Below are 21,479 nucleotides of genomic sequence, written 5' to 3' on the forward strand. Positions count from 1 at the left end.
TTTGTCCCAGCAATGAGAGAAGAGTAACTAAGACTACCGGCAACGCCAAGAATCAAAGCCTGGCTCCATTTCAACCCCACTTGTATCGCCAGCACAGGATCAGCAGGCACTCATTGAGTACTCATCCACAGGGCCAACTTCAGGTCAGCAGATCAACTCAGGTGATGAAGTATCTCAGAACCAGAAGCTGGTCCCAGGATTCCAAGACACAGGGCTGGAGACCCCGATTCACACTATATTCTGAGGATTTTTGTCCCATCAAAAAGTTAGTGCAAGGGCTGGCCAGATAGCTTAGTGGACTAAAGTGCCTGCTTAGCAGAGTACTGCGGCCCCAGTTTGATCCCTGGCATGCTGTGCCAGCCCGCTCCCAGGATGCACTGAGATGGTGAACTGGAGCCCAGAAAAGGTGTGAGATAGGTGAGGGAAGGTTTTGTGGGTGTAAAGGGAGCCTTAGATGGACAGTCTTTCTGTTCCCTTGGTGGTATAAAGTTTACTCCTTGCCAGGCATGCCTGTAACCCCAGCACTCAGGAGGCTGAGGCAGCAGGAATGCCACAAGTTGGAGACCAGCCTGAGCTACAAAGTGAGCTCAAGACCAGCCTGACACACAGAGTGAGAACAAGCCTGACACGCAGAGTGAGACTGTCTCAAAAAGACCAAAAAAAGGGAGGGGGGAGATAGCTCAGTAGAATAAGTGCTTGCCTGGCAAGCTCAAGGGCCTGAGTTCAATCCCCAGTTCCGAAGGGGGGGGGGGGAAGACACAAAAAAATAATAAAAAAATAAAAAAAGAATTTACTCCTAGGTGGGTCTGGTGGCACACACACTTCGGAGCCTGAGGCAGTAGAGTCTCAAGTTCGAGCCCAATGCTTTCCTCCCACCAAGCCAACCAACAAATAAAACATCACATGTCTACTCCTAAGAGTGGGCAGCCAACGGTTCATCTGGGAAAAAGTGAAGCAGAGGGTGGAATCTGTGCGAAGGCTGCCGCTCATACTCTGAAGGAAACGACAAGCACGTCTGTAGTACGGATACCAGCAGTAGGCTACATTCGGAGTACAGACAGCAAGAGGAAGGAGGCGAAGCTCAGGGTCTAGAGAATCCCCGCCCACTGCACGCCGCCAGAGCTCCCGGCCCGCAGAGTAACCAGGGGGCGGGGCTACGTGCTTGCGTCACGCGTCACACGCCGTCGCGCGCCTGCGCTCCTTTCCACGTGCGAAAGCTCCGGACTCGTGGAGTCAGGGACGCCCCAGACTCTGCGAGCCGCGCAGTTTAGCCCTCACCATGAAGCCAGGTGCGGTGTGGAGTTGGGGTCTGGGCTCGGGGAATGGGGTGAGCGGGATTCCGGGCGCCAGGCCGGAATCGGAGGGGCGGGGCTTTGGCTTGGGCGCGGAGGCTGTGTTCGGAGCCCGGGTGGGGGTCCTGGTTCCGCCTGAGAATCGATCTTGACTTGGGGAAGTCCGGGGGCTTGTGACAGGCTTCGGAATCACTATCGGGGGTCCTGGGCCTTACGCCTGGGACTGGGAGTTCCTGATCAAGGGATAAGATGTAATAGAAGCGGTTTTTAGATTTGGGGCGAGGGGAGGCATTCGAGGAGGCTGACTCAGAGCCGGGATCCCGGCATCTAAGGCCTCGGATCTCTTGAGCATGGGTTTTGAGAGCCTGCGTCGGGGGTCTCGGAGAGGGAGACCCCCGATCTTGGGTCCAGGAGTTGGTTCTGAAAAGCTAGGCTGGATGAGGAACCCTCTTTGTAGTGTGAAGCCCTTTCTGGCCCACTTTCCCGGTGTCTACGCTTCGGGGAGGTGGGTCTCCGAAGATAGGAAATTTGGAGGCCAGGGATTCCCAACTCTGGTAAGAGAAACGAGCCTGGCGTTAGCGTCTGAAAGGAGGGTATTCATAGGGCCTGAGTAGTTTTTTATTTTATTTTTAAGAGCAGAATATATTTATTGGGGGAAAAAGGGTTTTGTGCAACAGAGAACAGAAGGAGGCCCCGAGTGTGTGGTCCCCCCGAGTAATTTTTTCATTCCAAATTTCCCGTTATTCTGTCGAACCTACCTCACCTCCCTTGTGGCGGGAAAATGAAAATCCTGGCTTTGACAGTTGAAGGGTTCAGTTCGGTGTTTCATCTCTGGTTCAGTTTAGCCTCCCGAGTGACCTTAAACAGGTGGTTTTACCTCTCTGAGCCTCAGTTTTCTGATCAATAAAATGGCAACTCTTAGGATTAAATGAAATAATGTTAAAGAAAATAACAGTGTTTGACATATAATTGTACTGGCTTGTTACTCTTGTCTTTCTCAAGGGGAACAAGCTACGGGTCTCGCTATGTAGTTCAGGCTGCTCTTGATTGAAGTTTGTAGCCCAGGCTAGCTCCGAACCCACCACACTCCTGCAGCAACCTCTCTGAATGCTGGGATTATAGGTGTGGTGCACCACCATATCCTTAAAGCTAAGGTTCTTATACCTGATGTCTAACAGCTTCCTAAATCATGCCTGCCTAGCCTCCACCTCCCTCCGTGTGAGAACTTGTTCCACTGTTTGGGAATTTGTTGTTAAAGCCTAGGAGATGGTGGCACTTGGACGAGGGCGGTACCAGTGGACTTGCTGACAAGTTGTCTGATTTGGGGATGTATATTGAAAACAGCCAGAACATTGTGTATGTGAGAGAGAGAAGCCAAGACCAAGCAAAGGTTTGGGATATGCAGTCAACATTTTGGACCTAGGGTAGGTTGTGGAGCGAGAACAGATTGTAAATCAGGGAGCCTGTGAGGCCCTGCCCCTTACACTTTCCAGAAAAAATTGTGTGAATATGTTTGTTTCTGAGGAGTGAGTCTTCAGTCTTCATGGTACGTTTTCCTCAGATCCCGAGGATCTGAAGCGTATTAAGATTTGTTGAGTAGCTGGGACCGAAAGTTGACGTTCAAGCCTCTTTTGTAGCCATGGGCCACACACTTGCCTGGTCTCTGATCAGTCAGGTCAGAGAGAGTCTCACAGACCTAGCTCCTACTGGCTTTTCTCATAAGTAGGGGACACAGGGGACTCTTCTGAGTTTAACAATATTTAAACTGTTGCAGGCTGTATAATATGTGGGGTGCTTTGTCTATAAAGTCATTTAGTCTTTGCAGCTCTGAGGTGGAAAGTGATTCCTATGATCCTTCCCTACTCTTAGGTCATGAATGGCAATGGCATGAATGACCTCTCTGCATGGAATACACAAAGGGAGAGGCCCAGGACCACTTGCTCTCTGGGACCAGGGAGAATTAAGAGTTATCAATGGGCAGTTGCTTATTTAATGTTTATTGAGCCTTTGCATTGGATGTTGTGCAGCGCATGGAGGATGTGGTGGTGATGGAAACAATGAAGGATCCTCGTGCATTTGGAGCTTGATTCTGTTGGGGGAGGCCATGGTGACAATATGCACAGTGCCATGTGTGATCGTGGCTGTGCAGAGAAGTAAAGCAGGGTAAGTAGGGTGGCGAGAAAGGCCCTCGTGAGTCAGTAGCATTTTACTCTGGGACCTGACTGCAGAGGAGAGGTGGGGAGCTGTGCAGCAGCCAGGCTTGGGAACGGCAGGTGGTAGGGTTATAGGTTATAGGTTATAGGTTATAGGAGCTGCGCTGTGTTTGCCCCTTGGTGGGAAGAGGACAGGGCCCATTGGGGAGGTCATTCCTGGCATGGAGGCTTCTCAATTGGGGCTACACCCTGGGATCACCTGGGGAGCTCTCCAAAATCCCTTGCTCTCGCAGTTAAATCTGAGTCTCTGGGTTCCAGGGATTAAGCAAGGTGTGGCTCACTTAACGCAGGGAAAGAATTTTGATTTCATATTGGATGTGGTGGAAAATACTTTGATAGATTTCGGTCAAGGAATGGTGGGACCTGATTTATTGTGTGTGTGTTTGTTTATTTATTTTTTTGGTCTTTTTGAGATAGGTTGGTCTTCCTGAGATAGAGTCTCACTAGAAGTTCAGGCTGGCCTTGATCTTACTTTGTAGTCCAGGCTGGCCTCAAACTCACAACCATCCTCCTGCCTCAGACTCAGAAGTGCTAGGATTAGGGGCTGGCCATATAGGTCAATGGATTACCAGCAGGTGCAGGGGCCAGGGGTTCAGGCCCAGGCTTGCCCTGCCGCCCACCCCCCCATGGTGATTGAGACTGGGTGTGGTGGCGTGTGCCTGTAATCCCAGCACTTGGGAGGGTGTAAACAGGTGGATCACTATGAATCCGATCTAGTAGTGAATCCCTGAACACTCTGTAGACTCTTCCCTAAAATACAAAAAAAAAAAAAAGTAGTGCTGGGATTACTGGTGTGCACCATCATTCCCGGAAGATGTTTTAAAAAGATCATCCAAGCTGGGTGTGGTGGTTTACACTTACAGTCTTGGAGACTGAGAGGGGAGGATTGGAAATTCAGGTCCTGCCTGGGCAATTTAGTGAGAAATAAACCAAGTGAAAGGGATTGTAGCTCTGTGTGAAACATAGAGCAAGGAGATAAAAGATAAACACTTCATGCTTCTTATATATTTGGGAGTTTTGAAAATTAAAAAAAAGCCTAAATTACCTTTTGGAGATTGAACTCAGGCCCTTGCATTTGCCAGGCAAGAGCTTATTTTACTGAGCTATCTCCCGGCCCAAACTAAATTAGTAACAGCTACTAAATTACACTTTCAAAGAAACAGAAAAGGCCAACAGTAAAATAAAGGAGAAAAATATGTTTCCATCTGTTTTTTTTTTTTTTTTTTTTTTGTACCAGGATTGAACTTGGGACCTTGTGCTTGCCAGGCAGGCGCTTATGCTGTTGAGCTATATCCAGGCCCCAGTTTTCATCTTTAATACTATTAAGATGTGTGAAGATAGCATGGGGTGTGAACAGATGCATCTCTTCAAAAATGTTAGCAAATTTATATAGAAAAATTGAATAACTTACATGGTGAGATAATTTTCAACCATCATTAACTTTCAAACTGATTCAGTAAATCATATGTAATTTTTTTTTTTTTTTTTTCGAAGTTTTGCATTGGAGCCTCAGTTATATGTTCCAGCCTGCCCTTCAACTCACTTTGTAGCCCAGGCTGTCCTTGAATGTAGAGTGATCCTCCTCCCTCAGCCTCTCAAGCGCTTGGATCACAGGCATGCACCACCACGCACGACTAATTTGTCATTTTTCAGAGCAGCATTTCAGAGCTTTTGAAGTCACCATGGAAGAGTTGACTACTAAACGTGTTAGTATGGGAAGAATTTGGCTTGTTTCAAACATGGTTTTGTGTTTGGTGAACATTTGCTTTGTCCTGAAGTGACAAAACTAAATCCTTTTTCATCATCTATTTCTTAAACTTTTTGACAAAATAGTCAAGGCTTAAACTGCCTGTAGGTTTTTGTCTGTCCTTACAAGGACAGTTTGGGTCCCCCCCCCTTTTTTCTTTTGTGATGAAGTAAGCAGTTCTTGGTTGTGATTGGGAGCTTTGAAAATTAAATTACTTTTTTTTTTTTTTTTTGTATGGGGATTGAACTCAGGACCTTGTGCTTACCAGGAAGGCACTTATTTCCCCAGCCCTGAAAATTAAATTGTTAGTTAAAAAATTAAATGAGTAATAGAAGGGCCAGCCAGATAGCTCAGTAGATTAAAGCGCCTGTGCAGGGGCTGGGGGTTCACAGGTATACTGTGCCCCCAGGGCATGCTGAGACAGCAACTGAGACTGGGTGTGGTGGCTCACTGCCTATAATGTAATCCCAGCTTTGGGAGGCTGATAACAGGAGGATCACTACAAGTCCTGTCTGTGTAATGAGACCCTGTAGACCCTGTACTAACTACATAAAAAGTAAATAAATAAATGAGTATTCACTATTATAAGAAAGAAAATAAAGATGAAAGAAAATGACATTTTTGTCTTTTAGCACCATTAAAGAGAAGCGTGTTTGGAGCTTGGGCTCAGGGAGCAGGGAGGTGAGTTAGGGAACTGTCAGGCTGAACTTCCTTTTCTTGACGGTGTGTGTGGCCCTTTTCTTCCAGATACAAAGGCAAGATGAGGCAAGAAGATATTCCCAAGATCTAGGGGACCCTGTTGCCACAGTGTATTCACACACACACAGGGTTCACCAATTTGGAGCTGGGGCTGGAATTGGGGATTGAACCCAGGGCTTTCACAATGAGCTACATCTGCAGCCTTTTTAAAGATTTTGAGACAGAGTCTCACTAAGTTGCCTGGGCTGGGTAGACATTGGGATCACAGCCTCCCAAATGCTGGGATTACATATGGGCAGGGCCCTGCTTGGATAGGGTTCACTGGACAATAGAATGAGTTCTGTTAATCTCTATCCCAGCTGGTGGTGCTGGTGGTGCTGGTGGATGGCCGTAATCTGCACTTGGAGGCTGAGACAGGAGGATTGCTGGTAGCTCAAGGCCAGCTTGAACTGCATAGTGAGACCTTGTCTCAAAAAAAAAAAAAAAAAAAAAAAAAAAAAAAGAATCTTCTATCCCACTAAAAACACCAGAATTTCAATGTTTCTGTGTCTGCCTCTTTGCTGACCCCATGTCTCCTTCCTTAGTAACCAGCATCTTAAGTTTTAGCTTTTGTCTTTTTGGGCAGAGAGGCTACCACAGATCTCAACAGAACGTAGCACTGGTTGGTTTTAGTTGTTGCTAAAATTTATAAAAAGGATCTTGCTTTGGATATGGCTGGTTGGAACCTTGTGCAAACTTGTTTTTTTCACTTAACATCATTCTAAGACCTCTCTGGGGTGTATAACAGGAGGTCTTCTCCGTTGTTTGTACGGCTGTTTTCCATTTTCCTTGTCTGTTATTGCTGGACATACAAGTTGATCCTGTGTTTTCTGCTGCCATGGACATTCTTGGCAGTGTGTTTAGGGCCCTCAGACTTGTGTTTGGGTTCTTACCTGAGTCCAGCGGCCGGTGAGTGAGTGCCATTCATCCTTTTAAATATCACTGCCCTGACTCCTGTTTTGGTTTTGCCCACAGGTTTCAGCCCTCGTGGAGGTGGCTTCGGTGGCCGAGGGGGCTTTGGTGACCGTGGAGGTCGTGGTGGTCGTGGTGGGGGCCGAGGTGGCTTTGGTGGTGGCCGAGGTCGAGGTGGCGGAGGCTTTAGAGGCCGTGGCGGCCGAGGAGGAGGTGGCGGCGGCGGCGGCGGAGGACGGGGTAAGTGGGGTTGACGAGGGGGGTGGACAGGGCCTTCTTGGGTGCAGGGAGTAAAGACTTGGGTTTTTTGCTATTCTGCCACTACCGTTTCTTGCAGGTGGAGGCTTCCAGTTTGGTGGCAACCGTGGTCGTGGCCGGGGAGGAAAAAGAGGAAACCAGTCGGGGAAGAATGTGATGGTGGAACCTCACCGGCATGAGGGTGAGGGAGGCTGGCAGGCAGCTGTCTGAGGTTAGGGGTGGCATGGGCCTGTGGAATCCTAGCGTGTTCTGTTCCCCTCACCAGGTGTCTTCATTTGTCGTGGAAAGGAAGATGCACTTGTCACCAAGAATCTGGTCCCTGGAGAGTCTGTTTACGGAGAGAAGAGAGTCTCCATTTCGGTGAGGCCCCATGCCCCGTGCAGACCACCAGACCCCAGCTGGTAGTGTCACAAGTGGTCTGGTCTCTTGTACGTGACCTACATGCAGCAGCTGAGGATCCGCAGTATGCGTAGCTCAGACCATCCTCCCCCATCTTCTGAGACTCAGCACTGCCTGGAAGTCCCGAGTTCTCACTGTGCCTTGAGGCACATCTCCTTCCCACCTGACCAAGTGCCCAGCCGCACTGGTCTCCTTGCTCTCCTCTCTCCTGGCTTGGTGCAGGGCTACTTCCAACTCTTGTCTCTGGTCTGGAGTCCCCTGGTCTTTCTGACAAGGGCATGTCATATCACCCTGTCAAAAGCAGCCTTGACTGCCCATCCTTGTGTCATTTTTGCCATGCTCAGCCACACCTGTTTCCTCTTCATTTTCCCTCTGCCTGCTGCCCCTCCAGGTTGAGTCAGAAGTCACCTTCCTGGCCCCCCTCTCATTCTTACCAGTTACTCACCCTGCCTCCTGCGCTTCCCGTCCACTCTCTTGGTGTGGTCTCTCCGCAGGACCTTGGCAGGTTGCAGTTAGTTCTTTGAGTATACACTTAGTTCATAAGGGCTGATCAGTATCTGTATTCTGCACTGTGGTATTCCCAGTGCCTGGGACAGGAGATGGTAGCCGAGTGCAGGGGTCTCATTATTACTGTTTACCATCTCTTTTTTTCCCCCAAATTAAAAAAAAAATCATTTATTTAATTAGGTACAGGGTCTTACTGCGCAGCTCAGACTCTTAGTGATTCTCCTGTCTCCGCCTCCTTAGTGCTGGGATTACAGGCGTGTACTACCATGCCCCGTTTTGGTGGCTGGCACAGTGTGTGTACTGTACCAGGGATCAAACCTGGATCTCTGTGCTCGCCAGACAGGTGCTCAGAATGCTGAGCTGTCTCCCCAGCCTGGTTTTCCGTCTCATGGTGCCTCTTCTTTCTGAGTTGGCAATGCCCACGAGAGAGGCTGCTCTCATGGTCACTGCTCTGATATGGGTGTTCTTGTATGGTGGTCGCACCATCCCACTTCTTTTGAGGCACTAAGGTTAAGAGTAATTCCGCAGAACAGCCTAGCTCTGACTGTCACCCCTGTTCTCCTGGCCTAGGAAGGAGATGACAAAATTGAGTACCGAGCCTGGAACCCCTTCCGCTCCAAACTGGCTGCAGCAATCCTCGGTGGTGTGGACCAGATCCACATCAAGCCTGGGGCCAAGGTGCTCTACCTCGGGGCGGCCTCTGGAACCACAGTCTCCCATGTCTCTGACATCGTAGGCCTGGTGAGTTGGATGGGTTGGGGGTGGGCCACCTCTGCCAATCTGGAGTGGGGCTCTGGCTGCTTCCCTGCATCATGTGTCAAAGGGCCCTTTCTTCAGTTCCTATGTGTGGGACTACTTGAGACTTTGAGGAGAGAGGGGTGGACATGGGCTTAGCCATGACCCAAAGCTGGGAGAGTAGACCGTTTGGTTGCCCTCCTTACAATTTTGTGCCCGTAGCTCGGTGTCATGGTATGTAGCTCCATCTGCCTGGGGGGCTGAGTCAGGAAAATGCAAGTTTGAGGCCTGAGCAACATGAGCTGGACCCTGTGGCCAAGAAAAAGAAAAATCATAAAAAGTTCTTGTCTTCTGGCTTCTTTTTAAAGAACTGATAGTGCTCAGTTCTGGGCCTGCATTTCTGTGTAGCTGTCTGGGTTTCTCCTGTAGAGGGTGCTTGGTGCCTGTGTGTTTCACTTGACCACTTCTTATTTGTTGCATGATTTTTCAATTTTTTTTAAATTTTTTTTTACGGAACCAGGGATTGAACTCAGGTCCTTGGGCTTGCCAGGCAAGTGCTTATTCTACTGAGCTATCTCCCCAGCCCTGTTGCATGATTATAGGCTGTTTAATTTGGTGGTCACATGCTCCAGGCTCTTGTAGGCATTTTATAATGATGGGGCTTTCACCACGTCACTTAACCTGTCTCAGTTTAACCAGAATAGGGTTTTGTGAAAATTAAACAAGTTCATTCGCATGGCAGGTGTTCTTAGATTTCATTACTTTTTTCTGCCTGAGGGTCAGCCCCTCTTGGGAGCTTGGGCTCTCATGTCAGGCAAATTTGGATTATGTAGTTTTGCTGCTTGTTGAACAATCCTTGGTCAGTGATTTCATGTTTTTATACCTCAGTTAATTAATCTGTAATGTAGACATCATAACAGTAGTCATTCATCAGAAGAGATGTCGTGTGGTGTAGGGTCCTGAAGTATACGCTCCATATGCGAGAACCAGTGTGACCGTTCATTATCATTGGATTCATTTTAGGATGGTCTGGTCTATGCCGTTGAGTTCTCCCACCGCTCTGGTCGCGATCTGATCAACTTGGCCAAGAAGAGGACCAACATTATTCCTGTGATTGAGGATGCGCGACACCCACACAAGTACCGCATGCTCATTGGTGAGAGGTCTGGAGGGGGGCCCAGGGCAGCTAGGACAAGCCACCCCAGCATTCCTGGAAGAATGAGCAGGGCCTGGATTCAGAGGGAGTTAGAGTAGATGAGCAGGCCTCTTGAGCCTGCAGGAATGGAAAGTGGGGAGGGGAGCAGGTGAGGTGGTGTTTGGTAACGGCCACAAATGCTGGAGCTCTGGGAAGGCCCACGTCTTCTTTGATTTTCTCCTGTGTACTTCCTGCCTCCTTCCAAAACATGGTACCTTTTCTACTACCTTGGCTTCTGATTAAAAGCCTCTTTCAGGGGGCCTTCAATGTTCAGTGGCATCCTAGCACACACTGAGCATAACCTGCCCAAAGAGGCCTATTGTGAATATTAATGACTTTTTTTAAAAGGAAAAATTTAAAAGTAGAGTGAAAAATAGCCTGATATATTTCTCTGAGGTTACTGATAAGAACATTTGCTATCTGCTTTTTCCAATTTTTAAAGTTTTCTTTATAGCACTTGATCATTTAAAAAAAAATCATTGTTCTAAAAACATTTTCATTCCATCCATTTTTCTTTGCTTTTTTCATGCTGTCATTCTCCCTCTTGCTCTGCAGCTTGTTTTCATTTAACCTCTTCTACACATTCTTGCCTTTAACTGCTCACCTTTACTTGTCTTTTTGATGACATCTATCTCCCCCCCAGACCCGGGAGCATCTCGAGGGCAGGGTCCGGGTCTGACTCGTCTCTATGTCCCCCACGCCCGGCCCAGGGCTGGCCACAGAGTAGGTGGCAACCATGTTTTACAAGAGGAGTGAATGAATGTTATGACTGTGGGCTTAATAATAGTTTAAATGCTATCTCGGGAGGGTACTGTGGAGGGAGGGGGTTCAGTGAGGGGAGAGAGAGTGAAGCAGGGAGACTCCCAGGAGCCTGCTGGTGGATCACAGTCCTCATGGGAGGGTCTGGGAAGACTTGGTGAAACCAGCTTTTAACTGTTGTCTTCTCTCCTTAGCAATGGTGGATGTTATCTTTGCCGATGTGGCCCAGCCAGATCAAACTCGGATCGTGGCCTTGAATGCCCACACCTTCCTACGTAATGGAGGACACTTTGTCATCTCCATTAAGGTGCGGGGCTTGGAATCTAAAATGGGGTCACGATATCCTAGGGAGGTATCTTTTTGGATTTAAGGAGGCAAGTGGTGTAGGTTACCATCTGCATTTGAATTCCAGCTGTGTGAGTCAAAGCAAGTTACTTAACCAACAAACAGAACAAAACAATACAATACAAAATAAAATACCCAGAACTTTGCATGCAGGATTTTTTTCCCCCCTGCTTTCTCTTAGTAATGCAGCCAGGAACAATAAAACAAACTTAGCAAAAAGCTTCAGCATTCTCTGCATATTAACCTTTTGAACTCAGTTTTCTTTGCTTGTAACAGTAGAAATACTAGTCTTATCATCTAAGAATTGAAGTAAGACAAATCAACATGCAAAGTGTCCAGAACAATTTCAATCATAGAACAGATATGAGAGAAATGCTAGGAACATTCTTCAGAACGTGTTACACTTTGACATGCTGAGAACTCAGTAGCTTTTTGCTAAGTTTCTTTTATTGTTCCTGGCTGCATTACTAAGAGAAAGCAGAAAAAAAAAAAAATCCTGAATGTAAAGTCCTGGGTCTTGTTTGTTTGTTAGTATTGGGGAATGAACCCAGGGTTTTTGCACTGCGCTGTATCCCCAGCCCTTTTTATTTTGAGATAGTTCCTTGCTAAGTTGCCCAGGTGGGACTTGACTTTTAGGTCCATCTATCCCAGTCTTCTTCCAAAGTTCTGAGATTACAAGTATGCTAGCACCAAGCCCGACTTAAACAGCGACTTTTAGACAAATAGGACTTCTAGCCTCAAAAACTTTTCTAATGAAAATTTTTTGTTTAATGGTGCACAAAGTTTAGTTGAAAAAGTAAAAGTGAACAGTGGGGGAGAAACTGGCTCTGCAGAGGGAACGTGGGTCAAGTAAAAGGAAAAAGCAAGATAAAGGAGCACCCTGGAGGATGCAGGGTGGCCTACCTTGAGGAAAGCCGCGATAGCCCTAATAAATCTTTGACCACATTTACAAAACCTGGATTTCACTGGAGTTTCTGATAAGAACATACATCTGGCTTAAACAGCCTCAAAATGGAAAACAGTCCAATGGTTGGTACAGATCTCAAATCCTTTCTCCTCTGTAGGCCAACTGCATTGACTCCACAGCCTCAGCTGAGGCCGTGTTTGCTTCTGAAGTAAAGAAGATGCAGCAAGAGAACATGAAGCCCCAGGAGCAGCTGACCCTAGAGCCCTACGAAAGAGACCACGCTGTGGTTGTGGGGGTGTACAGGTGAGCAGGCGCCCAGTTAATCCACCAAGCCAGATCTCCCTTCCCTGCATCCAGAGTGCTGTGGTTCTGGGGACACCTAGAGTGGTGACAACTGTGACACACCTTCCTCATTTCTGTTTTCTCACAGGCCACCTCCCAAGGTGAAGAACTGAAGCCCAATGCTGTGTAGATTCTCAGAGATGTGTGTTGCTACTGTTTGTTGCACTTGATTTTTCTATTAAAAGACTCATCTGTTGCTGTGTCTACTGATTGTTCAGCAGCCATCATAGACAATGGGATGCACGTGTCCATGTTCATCGTTGCTTGGTGGGGACTGAAAGTTTTATCCGGTCATGCAGCACATGCACCATACTTGTCTCTTGCACAGCCATAACAATTTGGGCGCGATCGGTAGGTCACTGCGCATGTGTGCCAGCCTGGAGCGCTAGCTTCGGAGTGCGCAGGCGCAGACTGTTACCGTGGTCACGTGACAGGAGGACAGGGGCGGAGTTTGGGAAGGGGGGGCGGTTTGTTGTGGTCGCCATTTTGCTGGTTGCATTACTGGGTAATCGGGGGCCCTGGCACGCCGTCCGCCGGATACCTTCCGCCCGTGGGCAGGTCTGAGCTCGGGCTCCCCGAGCAGTTTGAGTCCCCTTACCCGCGCCCTCAGGTAACAACCGGCCGATGGGCGGGGCAGCATGCGTTCTTAGAAGGGGTGATCGGGACCCGCCCTGTCTGTGTCCGGGAGACTTAGCACGAGGCCGAGGGAGAAGAGGGGGGCATCGGGTAGGTGCGGGCTGCGTCTGGCTATTCATAGTCGGATTCCTGGAAGGGGCTGAGCCCGAGAGATCCCTCTTGAGAAGGTTGGGAGGGGGTAGCTGGGCCCCACTCCCGCCCTTTGTTTGGGCTGTCTCCTCTCCGACGGCCGCTTCATCGTCGCCTAGCAACAGCTGCCCTGTGTTGTGATTGGCTGAGTTTCAGGCAGCAACGGCCAATGGTACGGTTGTTGCCATGGGAGGTGCGGCTTGCCAAACTCTCAGTTGGGCCCCGCCTGCCTGATCTTCACCGGCCGGGGCGGTCCTCCAAGGTTGGGGGGCGGGACGCCAGGGTCCCTGGGGGCGGGTGGCCACTCAGGGCAGGGCGGGGCCGGCGGTGTGAGGGTTAACCTACCCCTCCCCCGTCCACCTGCTCTCCCCTCCCCCGCTTGCCCTGAGCTGACCTTAGTCCCGCTCCTTTCCCCGCCCCTGGCGGCGGCTGCTGTCACCCACCAGGCTGCCTGTCCTGCTTGCCCTCACCGCCGCGGGGTTTGCCGCCCCGGCCGGGCAAGAAACGGGCGGCTGCCTTCTCACCGCCACCACCACCGCCATGCTGGCTGCTCGCCCACTCCACTGGGGGCCCCATCGCGCCCCAGCCCCCCGTGGGCCCCGCACCAGCCCTGACCCGGGTAGGGGGTGGGGGCTGGGAGTGTCATTCCTAGTATGGGAGGACCCTGGGAAAGAGGTAGTTTTGGGGGGAAGTTCCTAGGGAAGAGAGATTCTGGAGTGCAAGACATGGGATGGAAGGGATCTGACACGGGCGAGGTGCACTTAGAGGATTTGTTGTGGGGGACACTTTGGGAAGAGAGAGCCCTCTGATATTTGGGGATATAACTAGGGGCACCTTCTAGGAATAGGTGCAGTTGTGCAGTGATCTGGTATAGAGAGGGGTAACTGGAGAAAGGACTCTACTAGGGAAACTGGATGGGGGAGGACAAGGACCCAGTGTGGGGGAGAAAAGGATGATCAGTCTAACCTGAGAAGGGCTTTCCCTATGCTTCCGTGAGGAGTGGCTCTTGGTGGGAGAGGGTCTTGGAGTAATAGGGGGGAGATCCTTGACGTGGCACAGCGAAACTGAAATAGGGTACAGGGAGTCTACCTGGAGAGGTGGTTCTCAAGTGTAGGAAGAGCTTGGTATGCCATGGAAAAGTTGTGCCCTGATTGGAAAGCTGTAGCAGTAGGACTGAGGTTCAGATAACCTTGATGTGGCCAGGAGTTCTGAGGACCCCATGGCTTTAGGGGCCTGCAGTGGACACTACCGTGGCCTGAGGATGCCAGAGAACTTAAATGGTTTGGGGGATCCCCACAGTTCTCTGGACTGGGAAAAATCGGGGAAGAGTAGACTCAGGGTGGAGGGAGTTTGCTGTAGTTCCTGAGGAGATTCTGATGTTCAAGGAAGACTACAAGAGCATAAGATCTGGTGTCAAGACCCCTGGGGACAGGCAGGAGTAGAAACAGGAAGAAAGAACGAATTCTGTCCAGACTCTATTTTCTTTCTTCTCTGTTCTTTCCCCTCCATCACTGGTGTCTGTCTTCCTCTCCTGTCACGGCCCATAACCACTCCTCCCACCCCGTCTGACTCCCAATCACTCTTTTACATGTTGTTTGTGCTGCCTTATTTATTTATTTGATCATCATTTGTTGAGGGGCTCTTATGCTCCTTCACCTGCCTGCCTGTCCTCTGTGTTTCCCTCTGGTTGCTTGGTCGCACCCTTTGTCTTCTCCCTCTGTGCCCTGCCCTTCTCCCATGCCTCTCTCTTCTGGCTTGCCACTATCCCACATTCCATGTTGTTTCCCCACCTCATGCCTGCTCTCAGGTCTCAGCGGCGGTGGCAGCCGAGGTGCAGGATGCGAGAAGGCGCCCCCCGGCCGGGCTCCCGCTCCAGGTCTCGCACCCCTGCGGCCCTCTGAGCCCACCATGGCCATCCCACCAGGCCATGGGCCCTTCTCTGGCCTCCCGGGGCCCCAGGAGCACATGCAGGTAGGCATTCAGTTGGCATGTCAGCTGCCTGGGGGTAATAAGGGCAGGCTGGAAATAGAAGGGTCTCAAGGTCAAAAGCTACTACTGTGTGCAGGACCATCTCTGAGAGACATCACTGCTCCATAGAATTAGAAAACTTTAAGCAAAGTCATTCTGGAGAGTCTTGGTTTAAATCCTGTTATGGTAGCTGAATTACAGGTTTTTCATACGTATGTTTTCTGTTCTCTGAATGGGACCAATGATCATAGTTCCTTCAGAAGGTGGTTATCAGGATTAAACAGGTCAATGAAATACCGTATGTGTGAAATGCTAAGAGTGGTGCCTGGCACATAGCAAACATCAAGTAAGTATTCACTGAGAAGGACATGTAGAGTGAGTCAGAGAGGGAGGTTAACCCTGAATGGTCTTGGCTGTAGGGCCAGGATGATACAGGATGAAGAGCTTTAAAGATAGAGGTGGTAAGCCTCTCAAGTAAGATGTGGTGGGCAGTCCTGGGTCCAGATCACAGTCTGAGTGACTTTTATAAAGAAACTGGGCAGAGGTGCTCAGAGTTGAAGATGTGAGTTAGGAAGGCCCCAGAGGATGAGGACAGTCAGACTTGGGGTTACTTCATAGGTAGAATCCCCAGAATAGATGATCTCAGAAGTATTCCAGGGCAGAGCCCAAGTTTCCCATGTGGAGGTTAGGAATAGAGAAAGGTATGGTCAGCCCAACACAGGATCTGGGTGAAAGGTGAGGGCTAGGTCACTCCATATACAGGGCAGATATCTAGTGAGTGGTCACTGTGGGCCAGCTCCTGTCCAAGGCACTGGGGATAAATGAGGACAAGACTTGCATCCTTGCCCTTGAGGAGTTTATATTCTCACATAGGAGCTAGACATTGTCCACATAAATGTGTGTGGCCTTGAGGAGCCAGTAGCCCATTTAGTTCTCCACTGGAAGTCCAAAGGTGAAGGCCTGTCCTGTTGCCCCTTTGCCCTGCCCGGTAGGTACTTCCTGATGTGCGACTGCTGCCTCGGAGGCTGCCCCTGGCCTTCCGGGATGCAGCCTCAGCCCCGCTGCGCAAGCTCTCTGTGGACCTCATCAAGACCTACAAGCACATCAATGAGGTGGGCAGGGGGTGGGGTCCTGGGCTGGGTGCTGGGGTGTCTTGCTGCTGGCCCAGGTCACTCACCAGTCCCTGTCTCCTGGCTGGCTGGCTGGGCAGGTATACTATGCGAAGAAGAAGCGGCGGGCCCAGCAGGTACCACCCCAGGACTCGAGCACTAAGAAGGAGAAGAAGGTCCTGAACCACGGTTATGATGATGACAACCACGACTATATTGTGCGCAGTGGTGAGCGCTGGTTAGAGCGCTATGAGATTGACTCGCTCATAGGCAAAGGCTCCTTTGGCCAGGTGAGGACAGCCTCTTGTCTGATCCAGCGATTGAGGGGTATAGGCACCCACTGACATTGGCCTGTATACCTAAGGGCTTAGTGACTTCAAGTTCGTACTGGCCCGGTCTTCTAGGCCTTCTCATTTAGTTTCTCTGTGCTTCAATTTCCTTTCTGTGAAAGTACAGAAGTATGACACTTCACATAGGTACTTGTGTCAGTTCACATCCCATTTTTACACCAGTGCCTGGTTAATGGTGAACACGCTGCTGTGTGATGGTGTGATTGGTGGGTCTCCATCCAGAAGGACAGCAGTGACTACTCCTACCCTGCCCCTGCCTCCATTGGTGACATGGCCTACTCTTGTCAGGTGGTGAAAGCTTATGATCATCAGACCCAGGAGCTGGTGGCCATCAAGATTATTAAGAACAAAAAGGCGTTTCTCAACCAGGCCCAGATTGAGCTGCGGCTGCTGGAGCTGATGAACCAGCATGACACGGAGATGAAGTACTACATAGGTGAGGCCTGGGGCGGTGCGTGCCAAGCCTGAAGGCCTGGAGCAGGGGTTGTCACCCTCAGTCCTGGAGGAGCTGGTTTCTTCAGGGCAGGGGGCACTCACTGGGGCCTCTGTAGCCTAGTGATCTGCCTGATTCTTGCTTGCTTGTTGCCCATTCTCCTGATAAAAGTGGTCAGAATTTGCCTTTGCTGAGCCAGGAGCTGTTGCAAACATGTTACATAAATTAACTCACTGCAGCCCCACAAGGAGGTGACATGCTCTCATGTTGGAGATGAGAAACCAGGCACGCAGTGTTGTCACTACTGTGAGGTGACAGTTTGTACTCGGCAGAGCAATAACTAATGTGGTTGTAGATTCTGGAACCTTGATTGTTAAAACTGAGCCAATTTTTCTCCTCTCTTACACTGATTTTTCTTTTAATAGGAAAATTAGGGGCTGGGGAGATAGCTCAGTAGAATAAGTGCTTAAGGGCTGGAGTTCAATCTCTGGTTCTGCAAAAAAAAAAAAAAGAAAAAAAGAAAAAAGAAAATTTATATCCTTACTATAATTGGAAAATTAGCGTCCCTTGTTTTTTAAATATAACAGAGATAAAAAGTGTTATAAGACTGAGGAAGCATGGAAATGTATTGAAGATCTACTAGGCGCTAACGTAAAATTTCTCTTTGATTTAATTAGAACATTTGGCAAGACTTGAAAGAGGGCTCCCCAGATGCATAAAGTTAGATACTATGTAGAAACATTGTGACGAGGTACCCAGGGGGCATACCAGCCTTTGGCTGGTGTGCAGGGAGTAGAGGCACTTCATACTGTGTGGTGGTTCCAGGCTACCACTGGCCTTCTCTGAATCTGTTTCTTCGTCTTTTGTTTCTGTTTTCTGCCCCCTAGTGCACCTGAAGCGGCACTTCATGTTCCGGAACCACCTGTGCCTGGTGTTTGAGCTGCTGTCCTACAACCTGTATGACCTCCTGCGCAATACACACTTCCGCGGTGTTTCACTGAACCTGACCCGGAAGCTGGCACAGCAGCTCTGCACAGCGCTGCTCTTTCTCGCCACACCTGAGCTCAGCATCATTCACTGCGACCTCAAGCCTGAGAACATACTGCTCTGCAACCCAAAGCGCAGTGCCATCAAGATTGTGGACTTTGGCAGCTCCTGCCAGCTTGGCCAGAGGGTGCGGTTCAGATGGAGGGGTGGGGGGAAAACTCACGGAGTGGGTATGGCTGGGTCAGGGCACAACCAGTCCAGGCCATGGCGTAGATGCCTGATAGATAGCATTTGATGTAGGGTATTGCTGGTACAGTTGGGAGGGGTAGGGCCAGTGGATAAAGGAGGGGAGGAGAGGCCAAGAGGGGATAGTGCCCACTGGGAAGGGCAGAGGTGAGCTTGAAGTGTAAGGCTGGTTTTTTTTTTTTTTTTTTTTTTTTAATGTATTTGGTACAGGGTTTCTTTGTATAGCTTAGACTTGTAGTGATCCTCCTGTTTCCAACTTCCCCAGCCCTGGGATTACAGCTGTGTGTGCCACCACGCCCAGACTCGGTCGCACAGGGGGTGGGGCTGACATAGCATGTGGTACGGTGATCAAACCCTGGTCCCTGCACTTGCCTAAGCAGGCATTTAGTCCTCTGAGCTATCTCACCCTGTGGGGCTGGTTCTGAAGCTCTGGATGTGGGCAGGTGAAGCTGCTTGGGTTCAACCTAGGGTGTTGCTTTGTTAACTTGTTTCTGCTGTCCTCTAGAAGTGAGGGATGGAGAGGCCTTCAGCTTCAGTGCCAGGGATAGGAATGGAGTTAGGGTTAGGCCAGCCCACTGAGCCTTCAGAGCAAGATAGTGTTGTGGCTTTAGGAGCGATAGTGCTGAGAATGTCAGAATGTGGAGTTTCTATCCCCATTTAGAGAGAAGGGGTCTTGATTTCAGGTAGGTCCTCTTAGCTTTTGGGTGCCAGTGGGGCCCGCAGGGGAGGCTGGGACCCTTGACTATTGATCTCTCTTCAGATCTACCAGTATATCCAGAGCCGCTTCTACCGCTCGCCTGAGGTGCTCCTGGGCACGCCCTATGACCTGGCCATTGACATGTGGTCCCTGGGCTGCATCCTGGTGGAGATGCACACCGGAGAGCCCCTGTTCAGCGGCTCCAATGAGGTGCGCCCCCAGGAAGGGCTGAGCTGGAGGTGGCGGGGTGGAGCCTGGCTGGCTCGGTACCCCTGACCACCACCTGCCCGCAGGTGGACCAGATGAGCCGCATCGTGGAGGTGCTGGGCATCCCACCAGCCCCCATGCTGGAGCAGGCACCCAAGGCTCGAAAATACTTTGAGCGGCTGCCTGGGGGTGGCTGGACCCTACGACGGACAAAGGAACTCAGGAAGGTGCGGCCCCTGCCCCCTGCCACTCCTCCCACCCTGGTGGCCCTCACTTTCACTCTTGGGGCTCCCTTTCTCCCTGTCTCCTCTCCTTGTGTCTTTTCCTTTTCTTCCTCCCTTTGTCTGTCCCTTCCTTCATCCCCTGCCCATCCCTGTTGTCCTTCCCACCCTAGAACTCAGTTTCTCTCCACTTTCTCTCCTGTGCCTCTGTTTCCCCGTGTGTGTTTCCCTGCCCCTCCTGCCCACTGACGGCCACTCTCTTGCCCCCCCTCCCCCCCCTCCCTGCCAGGATTACCAGGGCCCTGGGACACGGCGGCTGCAGGAGGTGCTGGGCGTGCAGACGGGCGGGCCCGGGGGCCGGCGGGCGGGGGAGCCGGGCCACAGCCCCGCCGACTACCTCCGCTTCCAGGACCTGGTGCTGCGCATGCTGGAGTATGAGCCTGCCGCCCGCATCAGCCCTTTGGGGGCTCTGCAGCACGGCTTCTTCCGCCGCACTGCCGACGAGGCCACCAACACAGGCCCGGCAGGCAGCAGTGCCTCTACTTCACCCGCACCCCTCGACACCTGCCCCTCCTCTAGTACCGCCAGCTCCATCTCCAGTTCTGGTGGGTGCCCAGGGCCTAGATGGGGTGCAGCGGGGTGGGGGCAGCTCTGTTTGGCCCATTCTGGGGCACCTTATCCCTGGATTTCACAGGAGATTTGAAACAGCCTAATTCTGCCTCCAAAATAAGGTGGGAGGAGAGCCATGTGCTCCTGACATGATAATCTTGAAACTTTGTCCCGGCTGGACCTCTAAAGTTGGTTTGACACCTAGAACTGCACTCTGAACTTGTATTTCAAATCTGGGCTAGGCCTTTCAAATGTGCCTTGGTTCCAGAGCACAGATGTGGGTCTAGACCATGAACCAGACTGAGCTACTTGAAATCCCATCTTATTTGTGGCCTCTTTTTCTCCCTCACTTTCAGGAGGCTCCAGTGGCTCCTCCAGTGACAACCGGACCTACCGCTACAGCAACCGATATTGTGGGGGCCCTGGGCCCCCCATCACTGACTGTGAGATGAACAGCCCCCAGGTACTGGGGCTTTGAAGATGTGTGGTGGGGAGCCTGGGGTTTTAGGACTGAGACTCCTTTACCCACTACTTTGCTCTTTCAGGTCCCACCCTCCCAGCTGCTGCGCCCCTGGGCAGGGGGTGATGTGCCTCACAAGACACATCAAGCCCCTACCTCTGCCTCATCACTGCCGGGGCCTGGGGCCCAATTACCCTCCCAACCCCGATGCCTTGGCCGGCCCCCATCACCAACCTCACCACCACCCCCGGAGCTGATGGATGTGAGCCTGGTGGGCGGCCCTCCGGACTGCTCCCCTCCTCACCTGGCGCCTGCCCCCCAGCACCCGGCTGCCTCAGCCCTCCGGACTCGGATGACAGGAGGTCGTCCACCTCTCCCTCCCCCCGATGACCCCACCACTCTGGGGCCGCGCTTGGGCCTCCGTGGTGTACCACAGAGCACAGCAGCCAGCTCATGACCCTGCCCCCTCCCTAGGGCCCCTCCTGAAGCCATACCTCCTCCCCATCTGGGGGCCCTGGGCTCCCATCCTCATCTCTCCCCTTGACTGGAATTGCTGCTACCCAGCTGGGGTGGGTGAGGCCTGCACTGATTGGGCCCGGGGCAGGGGGTCAAGGAGAGGGGTTTGACCACACTCTCCCATTAAGGACTGGACCCTTGGCCCCCTCTCCCCCCTTGTTTTCTATTTATTGTACCAAAGACAGTGGTGGTCTGGTAGAGGGGAGACTCCCCTTACCCTAGGGCCCTAGGAGGGGTGGGGGCAAGTAGGGGGAGATGGCCTTGCTCCTCCTCGCTGTACCCCCCAGTAAAGAGCTTTCTCACATGCCTGCCTGAGCGTTTGCAGGGCCTTGGTCCCCTCACCCGACCCTCAGAGGCATGGTGGGGCAAGGGCTTGGGAAAGGGGGTGCCAGAAGATACTTGTGTGGCTACATCCCTTCTGAAGTTATGGCCGTTGATGGAGGCATGGGCTGTAGGAGTTCTGGGGCTAAAGAATCCTGGATAAGATCCTGGCCCATGTTTGCTTTTTCCAGGGTAAACAGACTATGAAGGAGTAAATACCCCCTAGCCCTTCTCTGGGAAG

At 51.0% G+C, this 21,479-nt stretch overlaps 2 protein-coding genes across 8 annotated transcripts; both read left to right on the plus strand.

Annotated features, from left to right (window-relative positions):
• The first annotated feature begins 1,178 nt into the window (after nucleotides 1-1,178).
• Fbl (fibrillarin) lies at nucleotides 1,179-12,546 on the plus strand. Its single transcript, XM_004648002.3, has 9 exons — nucleotides 1,179-1,289; nucleotides 6,966-7,142; nucleotides 7,240-7,341; nucleotides 7,426-7,520; nucleotides 8,637-8,807; nucleotides 9,825-9,957; nucleotides 10,950-11,062; nucleotides 12,165-12,310; nucleotides 12,438-12,546. The coding sequence occupies exons 1-9, from the start codon at nucleotides 1,280-1,282 to the stop codon at nucleotides 12,460-12,462; spliced, it is 972 nt and encodes a 323-aa protein (XP_004648059.1). The 5' UTR covers nucleotides 1,179-1,279; the 3' UTR covers nucleotides 12,463-12,546.
• Nucleotides 12,547-12,770: 224 nt separating this feature from the next.
• On the plus strand, nucleotides 12,771-21,225 carry Dyrk1b (dual specificity tyrosine phosphorylation regulated kinase 1B). Of its 7 annotated transcripts, none has more exons than XM_004648006.3 (12): nucleotides 12,771-12,959; nucleotides 14,922-15,085; nucleotides 16,075-16,194; nucleotides 16,293-16,481; nucleotides 16,830-16,977; nucleotides 17,862-18,148; nucleotides 18,968-19,114; nucleotides 19,198-19,338; nucleotides 19,622-19,657; nucleotides 19,742-19,937; nucleotides 20,298-20,404; nucleotides 20,487-21,225. In XM_004648006.3, the coding sequence occupies exons 2-12, from the start codon at nucleotides 15,023-15,025 to the stop codon at nucleotides 20,856-20,858; spliced, it is 1,806 nt and encodes a 601-aa protein (XP_004648063.1). In that variant the 5' UTR covers nucleotides 12,771-12,959; nucleotides 14,922-15,022; the 3' UTR covers nucleotides 20,859-21,225. The 7 variants fall into 7 exon arrangements, with proteins under 7 accessions (XP_004648063.1, XP_004648062.1, XP_004648064.1 ...); XM_023708246.1 differs by lacking the exon at nucleotides 12,771-12,959 and adding an exon at nucleotides 13,363-13,733; XM_004648005.3 differs by having other exon boundaries at nucleotides 19,622-19,937.
• The last annotated feature ends 254 nt before the right edge of the window (nucleotides 21,226-21,479 follow it).

This window comes from Octodon degus, unplaced genomic scaffold, assembly GCF_000260255.1.
Source record: "Octodon degus isolate 3935 unplaced genomic scaffold, OctDeg1.0 scaffold00344, whole genome shotgun sequence".
Taxonomy (NCBI): Eukaryota; Metazoa; Chordata; class Mammalia; order Rodentia; family Octodontidae; genus Octodon; species Octodon degus.

Bases quoted from the DNA above. Each gene is read 5' to 3' on its own strand.
- Fbl (XM_004648002.3), top strand. The intron at 7,143-7,239 runs GTAAGTGGGGTT...CGTTTCTTGCAG, and splicing joins CGGCGGCGGCGGAGGACGGG to GTGGAGGCTTCCAGTTTGGT. The intron at 12,311-12,437 runs GTGAGCAGGCGC...GTTTTCTCACAG, and splicing joins GTGGTTGTGGGGGTGTACAG to GCCACCTCCCAAGGTGAAGA.
- Dyrk1b (XM_004648004.2), top strand. From the start codon at position 13,655: ATGCTGGCTGCTCGCCCACTCCACTGGGGGCCCCATCGCGCCCCAGCC. The intron at 15,086-16,074 runs GTAGGCATTCAG...CCTGCCCGGTAG, and splicing joins GGCCCCAGGAGCACATGCAG to GTACTTCCTGATGTGCGACT. The intron at 19,115-19,197 runs GTGCGCCCCCAG...ACCTGCCCGCAG, and splicing joins TGTTCAGCGGCTCCAATGAG to GTGGACCAGATGAGCCGCAT.